The following is a 10215-nucleotide window of genomic DNA, read 5'->3' as shown; positions in this document are numbered from 1 at the left end:
CAGCTTCAAAATCTCCCCTTCCCCCACTGCATCCCAAAACCAGCCCAGTTCGTCCCCTCCCCCCACTGCATCCCAAAACCAGTCCAGCCTGTCTCTGCCTCCCTAACCTGTTCTTCCTCTCACCCATCCCTTCCTCCCACCCCAAGCCGCACCTCCATCTCCTACCTACTAACCTCATCCCACCTCCTTGACCTGTCCGTCTTCCCTGGACTGACCTATTCCCTCCCTACCTCCCCACCTATACTCTCCTCTCCACCTATCTTCTTTTCTGTCCATCTTCGGTCCGCCTCCCCCTCTCTCCCTATTTATTCCAGAACCCTCACCCCATCCCCCTCTCTGATGAAGGGTCTAGGCCCAAAACGTCAGCTTTTGTGCTCCTGAGATGCTGCTGGGCCTGCTGTATTCAATCAGCCTCACATTTTATTATCTTGGATTCTCCAGCATCTGCAGTTCCCATTATCACTAGTACTCCCAACAGGTTTGTTTGAAATCACAAGCTTTTGGAGTGCTGCTCTGTTATCACTTGACAAAGCAGCAACATTCCGAAAGCTGGTGATTTCGAATAAACCTGTTGGGACTATAACCTGGTGTCGTGTGACTTCTGACCTTGTCCACCCCAGTCCAACACCAGCACCTCCACGTCGAAGAGGATACATTGAGGAGGTCAGAAGTAAGCAGAAGCTCAGGTGGAGCATAAACACTGGCATTGACCGGTTGGGCTGAATGGCCAGTTTCTGAGCTGTAAACACTGAGTCATTACCCAACAGCTGCACAATGTCCAACCAATCCATAGGATTAGTCTTGTGATTGGTGCCTTTGTGTTAATTCTTTCTCACCTCTGCAATTCCACGAGTGTTGATCTCTCAAACTGCCTCAGCTCAGAGGGCACCCTTCCCTAGAAAACCACACACATCTGTAGGTCAAGTTTGATAAAACTAGGGAAGCACATTTACCAGTGGAGAAAGACATCACTGGTTACATAATCACCTTAGGTTAGTTTTAGCAGATCGATAAATAGATAAACTTCCTCTTTGTTATGAGGCAGGGGAGGGGACTACAATGAGATTGTGGACACAGAAATCCAGACTGGGCATTTCCCTCAGCATTGGACCTTCCCATTGTGTTAAGAGAAGGAGGGATATGAGACTCGGATAGACAGCACTTCTCTCACACCTGAAGGAAGGTATGTGATAAGCAAAGGATCGCAGGGAGGTTAATTTAATTAAAAATATCTACAATCCATAAATCCTGTGCAAATTATTCCTCACTTTCTTATAAACATAACACTTGCAACCAATAGACGAAGATTACAGGCAGTCAGTATTTTCTGAACAATACTTCAGGGATTTGCGCTGAAAGGGGCAGGTATAATTCCTGATGGCTGTAAAAGGGGCTCATTCCTGCTGTGACTGTGCCTGTTTGAGTGTGTTTTCTTTTATGTTTAGCACAGTCACCCACACACAGCCAATGAAAGTTCAAGAGAAATGTAATCTACGTTGCTTCCCTTGTTAAAACATGGTTTTTCGATTGTGGTGGGGGGGTGTTGGTTCGGGGCCGGAGGGGAATATATTCTGGGATTTATAGCAGTTTGCTGCACCTTTAGAGAGAATGAATGAAAGTATGTGGCACCACAAGCGAAAATCAATGACCTGACAGACAGGAAGGTGCGCACGGTGACTGCTCAGTGTTGGTATACTGTTGTGCCAGTTGTGAGAGTTTGCACCTTCTCGTGTTTAACATTTCTGAGATCTCATTGTTCTATGCCTTTTTTCGATGACTGCTCGATTGATCCATTCCCAGCGGCCATGGCCTGTTTCCTGCGCCGGTATGCAGTTTGGAAAAAGCCGATCTGTGGGGTAAAGAAATGAAACGAGAGGATTAATCTTAAGGCAGCAGGATTCAGATCAGAGAATTGATGCTCAAGTGTCAGCTCAGCCTGGCCCTTGTCCTGCTCAGTCCTGTTATAAAGGGGCGTGGGGACTTTTCTGGGCATCTGATGACAAAGGGTTAACAGCTGCAGGCCATTCAGTCCTTTGAGCTCTATTGAATTCGATCACTGCTGGTCTGTATCTTTGTTCCACCAACTTCTCTTGCTCTTAATACCCTTATCCTTAAACTAAAGTGTACGAAATTCGCAATGCCTATGGAATTCCAGTCCCCAGAGAACATTAAGAGGCTGCTACATTGAACATTTAAAGGGAAAGATAGATTTTTGACACCCAACAAGGGAATCAGGGGTTATGGCTTAATTATGTTCCTGTATTTATGGTGTAATGGTCCTGGCAGCTTTCAGATGTTGCAAAACTGAACAGCTTCTGTCAGGGACCCTCTTGAGACATGTCTGATATCTCGGTTTCCTTGGTCACCATGTTATATGTTGTCTTATTGATATTGGTTTTGGTGCTAGCTACAGTACCATGACAGAGTCACTGTCACATCCAAATGCTGTCCTTGTGGAAGAAAATGTGATCTCGGAAGATGCTGTCAAAGGAAGACCAGCAACACATCCTGCACACAGCCCCAGTTTGTTGCTAAACCTGTTCCACATTGCAAACAGCAATGATGGGACCAGATAACAGCTAGAAGTCGGCGAGAGTCAGTGTATCTGACTGCTCAGTGGTCACTATGTGGAAAGCAATTCAGTACAAATTTAGTATTATTTCCAAAGGCCTGATGGGTTGCATTATTACAGAGTGTATTTGCTGTGTTGTGATCTCAGCATAACCGACACAGCTTTCGTTTGGGACAGCCAACCGCAAATAAAACTCTCCAGAATGCAGGCAATGAAGAGATATGCTGTGGTCATCACAGTCCCCACCCTCTGAACTGGAAGCCACTCAGAGTTAGAATGGATAAGCTTGTTCACAATGCTGGAAGGTCTAATATTCAGGCTCTGTGAAATACTCCACTTACCTTCCATAAAGCGAGAGTGAGCAGTGCAAACAGGAGAAGGCCTCCTAACAAACTCCCAATTATAATCCAGATAGAGACCTCAGACTCATACTGCTTGGTCACACGAAGTGTGATCTGGAAGGAGAGGTACAGGAGAGTTATGATGGGAAGCTGTTGTGTTTTTTTTTTATCTGCAATGAGCCCCTCCTCCATATTACACAGACTTCAATTTCTCATCAATGACAACTCCTCACTGGGGGCCTTGCCCCACCTTATTTGGAGAGACTTCTTTTGCTGTGTCCCAGTAATTGAAGTAAAGCTTGTTCTTCCATTTGACCAGTGAAGTCTGATCCTTTCATCGTCAAATGATTAGATATTTGGAGCTTCGTTTGGGAGATGAGAGATCATTCTCACTTGGCAGGAGAATCATGAACAAGGGGACATCATCTTAAAATTGGAGCTAGGCTGCTTAGGTGTCAAACAAAGACTGAAGTTCCTGGAGAAATCAGCAGGTCTGTGTGGGAAGAAAGTAAAGTTAACGTTTTTGAGTCCAGTGACTCTTCTTCAGAACTCAGGAGCCGAACAAGGCAACAATTCCTGTACGTAACGTTTAGTGGAAATGTGGAATTATTGCTTCTAGGGTGCTGCTTGTCATATGGAGCTTCTGATATGGAGATCAATAGCCATTGCTGGGCAGTGGGATGGCGATATGGGAAAATGGTGTTGAGGTGTAGGTCAGCCATGGATAAAATTGAATGGTCAAGGAGGACTTTGGCCTAGTCTGAGCTTATTTGAAGGCTCAGTTTGTTCCTGTTCCCTGCAGTGTTGAGCTGGGATGTACATAATTGCTGTACTCCACCAGAAATCTGGATGTAGTCATTGTAATTCAACTCTTTATTCTCTCTATGTACAGCACTCGTAAATTTATCAAAGCCTCAGAGGGCTGCTTTCTCATTGGGGAGAAGTGACCAGTGGAGGTTTATCTTCTCTCAGACAAGGGGAGAAATTACCTTCACCGTACCTCAGCCAGTGATGGGGACTGAACCCACACTGTTGGTGTTAACTCTGTGTTGCAAAGCAACTGTCTGGCCAGCTGACTCCCATATGCCACTATAACCAAACACAAAGTGTTGGTCCCTTCAGAGTCTGTCTCAGACTCTCTCACACAGTTCTGCTCATGTCACAACTATCAGTCACATCACTGACTGACTAACATCAACTCCTTCCCCATCAAGGGCTTCCCCCTGTTTTTTAAATGTTCTAACATTTCTACACATTCAGAGAATGCTGCCTGGTCAGAAATATCATACTTCAAACAAGACATGATCTGTGCAAGGAAGAAAAATCTGCAGAAGCAGACCTTTCAATCCAACTATTCTATGCTGACCATAATTCCAAACTAGACTAATCCCACCTGCCTGCACTTGGACCATATCCCTTCAAACATTTATTATTCGTGTACTTACTTACATATCTTTTAAATGTTGTAACTAAACCGGCAACCACCACTTCCTCTGGAAGTTCATCCAATACACAAACCACTCTCTGTGTTTAAAAAAAAAATGCCCAAAATCTTTTTAAAATCTTTCTCCTCTAACCTTAAAAATCTGCCCTTTAGTCTTGAAATACCACACCCTAAAGACACCTGCCATTTACCTTATCTATACCCTTCATGATTTTATAAACCTCTGCAAGGTCACCCCTCAGCCTCCCATGCTCTAATGAAAAAAAAGTCCCAGTCCACACAGCCTCTCCCTATAACTCAACCCCTCCATTCCTGGCAACTTCCTGGTAAACCTCTTCTGAACCCTCTCCAGCTTAATAGTAACGACAAGGTGGCCAGAACTGGACACGGGACTCCAGAAGACGCCTCACCAACATCTTATAACAACCTCAACACATCAACCCAGCTGCTATACTCAAAGGTCTGAGAAATGACAGCGGTTAAAATGTGGTCAAAATCCTGAAACAGCGAGATTCAAATAGACCAAACACATTTAAAAAGAATTCTTTCACACAGGATGTGTGTATCACTGGCAAGGTCAGAACGTTTTCACGATTCCTATTTGACCTTGAGAGCTGTAAAAAATGATCCACATTGCCGTTGGTCTGGAGTTTTTATGTCAATCAAAAAGAAAGGATGACAGATTTCCTTCCAGAGTTCAAAGGTTCTTTTGCGAGGGCTTGTGATTTTTTTTTTTGAGGATACTTTTGGAATTTCTTGGGAGGGCTATCTTTTGCTTTACAGGGACACCTTTTTCGTTCTCACTAACTGTTTTATTAGATTATGTCACAGCACAGTTGCAATACTTTCTGTATTTCTATTGACAACATATGGGTTATTTGGACTCACGTGCAAAAAGAGGACTGGAATAATGTGCCAATACCCTCTATAATTATCAATTCTCCATTGAAAATTTAGCCACAATACAACAGGAATGCACTAATTTCTAAGACACACACAGTATTTAAATTACTAGAAGACAACAGGCATAAGTTAGTGACAGATTTCATTCAAAATAATTCAGACAATTCTACCCATAAGAATCTGTTATGATAAAAGCACCTTCTGTGGTCATGGTTAATGGGTTTCTACAAGCTGCAAAACATAAACCAGAAGTTACTACAGCTCCAATCACAATCTAACATTTAAATTTAACAATTATGGTGTTCAATATAGATCCGTTGTATTTTTTCAGGTATTATTATTCCACGTATAAATTAGATTCCACATGCCTTTATGAGGAACTCGTGACCTTGGTGAGTTAAAGTTTTCTTGGACCGCAGAGAGCTGAGCATTCCTTGGTTGACACCTTTTAAACTGTTCTCTCTCCGCTGTAACCCATTCCAATCCTGTCCCTCCCTCGCACCCTTCCTGCAGCCTCCTCCCTCCAGAACCCACTTGTAGCTGCTGCTCTCCCCTCCCCTGCAGAAAAACTTTCATGTCTGGCAATTGGCCATTCTGGCCTCTGTTACACAACACCCAGACAAAACAACACCCATCCCAACCAAAGGTAGCACTCGATATTACCCATTAACCCCTGGAAAGCCCCTGGAAGACGGTTCCGTTGGCAGCATTCCAAAACTCTTCCCTGCTCCTCCAATCACAGAGTGACTGGGAGCAAGAGCAGGCCATCCATTGTGGCGGCACGGTGGCTCAGTGGGTAGCACTGCAGCTTCACAGCACCAGGGACCCGGGTTCGATTCCAGCCTCGGGCGACTGTCTGCATGCAATTTGCACATTGTCCCCGTGTCTGCGTGGGTTTCCTCCAAGTGCTCCGGTTTCCTCTCACAGTCCAAAGATGTGCAGGCTCGGTGGATTGGCCATGCTAAATTGGCTGTAGTGTTCAGGGATGTTGGGTTATTGGGGAATGGGTCTGGGTGGAATGCTTCAAGGGGTGGTGTGGACTTGTTGGGCCGAACGGCCTGTTTCCACACTGTAGGGAATCTAATCTAATTCAGCCCTCCAAGCCTGTTCTACCATTCAATATGATCATGGCCGATCCTCTACCCTACTGTCATATCCCCACTTTCTCCCCATACTCCGTAATGCATTTAAATCTAAAATAAAATCTGTCTGTTGAATATTTTCAGGGATTTTGCCTTCACAGCCTCTTGTGGGACAGAATTGCACAGATTCACTACTCTCGGAATGAAGAAATCTCTCCTCATTTCAGTCCTAAATGGCCAACTACATCCCCTGAAACTGTGTCCCCTGGTTCTAGACTCCCTTACCGAGGGGAAACCCCATCTGGTCTGTCCAGCCCTTCCATCCTTCTAAACTCTAGTGGATGCAAGCCTGGCCAAACCAGTCCTTCCTAGTAGGACAGTCCTGCTATCGATGGTATCGCAGGCTGTTTCTCTTCCGCGTTTGCTGCTATGGTTTCACTAAGAAAAGCAAATCTCATGACCATTTCTTTCCATTCTGTTTCCTCCAATTGGTTAACCCTGAGAAAATTTTGAGAGAGACTGGGGGACTCTTAGGCCACTGCACCTGTGTACTTGTCAGTGTTGCTTCTTTCTCTAAAGGACACCAATGGCTAATACTGCGAGCTTGCTGTGCAGAAATCGGCTGCTGCATTTCCTACATTACAACAGCATCTACACATCCGGAAACAATATAAGGTTGTCACTAGTTGCAAAGTGCTTTGGGACATCTTAGGATCATTTGATTTGATTTATTATTGTATAGGCAGATCATACCATACAAAGTGCATTAGGGTGATAGAGCACCGCGAGGAGTATGATGATACAGGTGCAGAAAAGGTGCACAAAGAGCGAAGTCAGCATTAAACTTGATATTTGAGAGTTCCATTCAGAAGTCTGATGACAGCAGGGGCAGAGGCTGTTGCAAAGTGCACAGGAATGCACAGTGGTTCACTGCTGCCTCCTAGTGTCAGGGATCCTGATTCAATTCCAGCCTCAGGTGACTGTCGGTGTGGAGCTTGCATGTTCTCCCTGTGGGCATCTATATGGGTTTCCTCCCAGTGCTCCGGTTTCCCTCACACAGTCCAAATGCGTGCAGGTTAGCTGAATTGGCCTTACTAAATTGCCCTGTAGCATGCAGGCTAGGTGGGTTAGCCATGGTAAATGGGATAGAATAGGATGCTCTTTGCAGCATCAGTGCAAGACTTGATGGGCCAAATGGCCTCTTTCTGCACAGTGGGCATTCTACAGTTGTGTGTTCTTTCATTTCTTGTGATCGGGTTAATTGTTTTGAGGCAATGCAGATTTATCCACCAGAGGTCAGCACTGCACCAGCTGAAACCTGAATGAAAATGGAGATGGGAAGCTGCCCCATCTCCCAGCAAAACTGAAAATGGCCCATGTCAGGTTTGTTACTTCTTGTGAGATGTGGACATCAAAGGCAAGGCCAGCATCCCTTCCCCATCCCTAACTGCCCTCGATAGCAGTCAACCAATTTGCAATGTGTTTGGAGATAATGGAAACTGCAGATGCTGGAGAATCTGAGACAACAAGGAGTAGAGCTGGATGAACACAGCAGGCCAAGCAGCATCAGAGGAGCAGGAAGGCTGACGTTTCGGGCCTAGACCCTTCTTCAGAAAAGGGGGAGGGGAAGGGGAGTCTGAAATAAATAGGGAGAGACGGGGAGGTGGATCGAAGATTTATAGAAGAGAAGATAGGCGGGGAGGAGACAGACAGGTGAAAGAGGCGGGGATGGAGCCAGTAAAGGTGAGTGTAGATGGGGAGGTAGGGAGGAGATAGATCAGTCCAGGGAGGATGGACAGGTCAAGGGGGCGGGATGAGGTTAGTAGGTAGGAGATGGGGGGTGTGGCTTGAGGTAGGAGGAGGGGATAGGTGAGAGGAAGAACAGGCTAGGGAGGCGGGGACAGGCTGGGCTGGTTTTGGGATGCAGTGGGTGGAGGGGAAGAACTGGGCTAGTTTTGGGATGCAGTGGGGGAAGGGGTGATTTTGAAGCTGGTGAAGTCCACATTGATACCATTGGGCTGCAGGGTTCCCAAGCGGAATATGAGTTGCTGTTCTTGCAACCTTCGGGTGGCATCATTTGTGGCACGGCAGGAGGCCCATGATGGACATATCGTCTGAGGAATGGGAGGGGGAGTTAAAATGGTTCACAACTGGGAGGTGCAGTTGTTTATTGCGAACCGAGCGGAGGTGTTCTGCAAAGTGGTCTCCAAGCCTCTGCTTGGTTTCCCCAATGTAGAGGAAGCCACAACGGGTACGGCGGATGTAGTATACCACATTGGCGGATGTGCAGGTGAACCTCTGCTTAATGTGGAAAGTCATCTTGGGGCCTGGGATAGGGGTGAGGGAGGAGGCGTGGGGGCAAGTGTAGCACTTCCTATGGTTGCAGGGGAAGGTGCCGGGGGTGGTGGGGTTAGAGGGGAGTGTGGAGCGGACAAGGGAGTCACGGAGAGAGTGGTCTCTCCGGAAGGCAGACAAGGGTGGGGATGGAAAAATATCTTGGGTGGTGGGGTCGGATTGTAGATGGCGGAAGTGTCGGAGGATGATGCGTTGTATCCAGAGGTTGGTGGGGTGGTATGTGAGGACGAGGGGGATTCTCCTTTGGTGGTTATTGCGGGGTCGGAGTGTGAGGGGTGTGTTGCGGGAAATACGGGAGACACGGTTGAGGGCGTACTCGGCCACTGCGGGGAGGATGTTGCGGTCCTTGAAGAATGCGGACATCTGGGATGTGTGGGAGTGGAACACCTCATCCTGGGAGCAGATGTGGTGGAGGCGAAGGAATTGGGAATAGGGGATGGAATTTTTGCAGGAAGCTGAGTGGGAGGAGTGTATTCTAGGTAGCTGTGGGAGTTGGTGGGCTTGAAATGGATATTGGTTACTAGGTGGTTGCCTGAGATGGAGACAGGTGAGCGATGTGTTGGAGATGGTCCAGGTGAACTTGAGGTTGGGGTGGCATGTGTTGGTGAAGTGGATGAACTGTTCGAGCTCCTCTTGGGAGCACGAGGCAGCGCCAATACAGTCATCAATGTACCGGAGGAAGAGTTGGGCTTTAGGGCCAGTGTAGGTGCGGAAGACGGATTGTTCCACGTAACCTACAAGGAGGCAGGCATAGCTTGGGCCCATGCGGGCACCCATGGCCACCCCCGTCTGTAGTAAGTGGGAAGAATTGAAAGAGATTTGTTGAGGGTGAGGACAAGTTCGGCTAGGCAGTTGAGGGTGTCGGTGGAGGAGGACTGGTCGGGCCTGCAGGACAGGAGGAAGAGGAGGTCCTTTAGGCCATCTGCATGGGGAATGCAGGTGTATGGGGACTGGACGTCCATGGTGAAAATGAGGTGTTGGGGGCCAGGGAATTGGAAGTCCTGGAGTAAGTGGAGGGTGTGGATGGTGTCACGGATGTAGGTAGGGAGTTCCTGGACCAAGGGAGAGAAAATGGAGTCCAGATAGGTGGAGTTTTCTTTTCAGAAAAATAATGTGTTAAAGATATGACTGAGAGAGAAGTTGCAGGCCAGCAGATGTATCATATTCTGATGGTTGCAAAGGGTGTGAGACTGGTAAATTGGAGGTAGCTGTTACCCATTTGTTGATGGAGTAATAGTGCTCCCAGGGATAGTACTTTGGATGTAGGCGTTGCCAGCTGCGCTAAGGTGTGAAAGTTGTCTGTCGGGTTCATCTCCTTGACCGTCCCAGGAGCTTTCCTGCCTGTTTTAATGACTGGTTCCTTAAGAAAAGGGAATCCGATAGAAGTCTTCAAACTTATGAAGGTGGCGAGAGATTGATCCATCAACAGCACCAAGAACAAGAGGGGATGGTTTTACAGTAAATAATAAAAGAAACACAATGGATAGGAGCAAAAACCTTTGCCATGCAGTGAGTGAT

General features: G+C 46.8%; 1 protein-coding gene across 1 annotated transcript in view; it reads right to left on the bottom strand.

The window, feature by feature from the left end:
- Positions 1-446: 446 nt before the first annotated feature.
- Positions 447-10215, bottom strand: part of itga11a (integrin, alpha 11a) — a 161455-nt gene continuing 151686 nt past the window's right edge. The window contains exons 29-30 of the mRNA XM_059639194.1: positions 2914-3027; positions 447-1849 (exon numbers count right to left, since the gene is read on the bottom strand). Of these exons, the coding sequence (XP_059495177.1) occupies positions 1751-1849; positions 2914-3027 (213 nt within the window). The 3' untranslated portion in view covers positions 447-1750. The remainder of the gene's footprint in view (positions 1850-2913; positions 3028-10215) is intronic.

The sequence above is a fragment of the Stegostoma tigrinum genome, chromosome 33 (genome assembly GCF_030684315.1).
Source record: "Stegostoma tigrinum isolate sSteTig4 chromosome 33, sSteTig4.hap1, whole genome shotgun sequence".
NCBI classification, from domain to species: Eukaryota; Metazoa; Chordata; class Chondrichthyes; order Orectolobiformes; family Stegostomatidae; genus Stegostoma; species Stegostoma tigrinum.
This window is presented reverse-complemented; position numbering and strand designations above follow the sequence as displayed.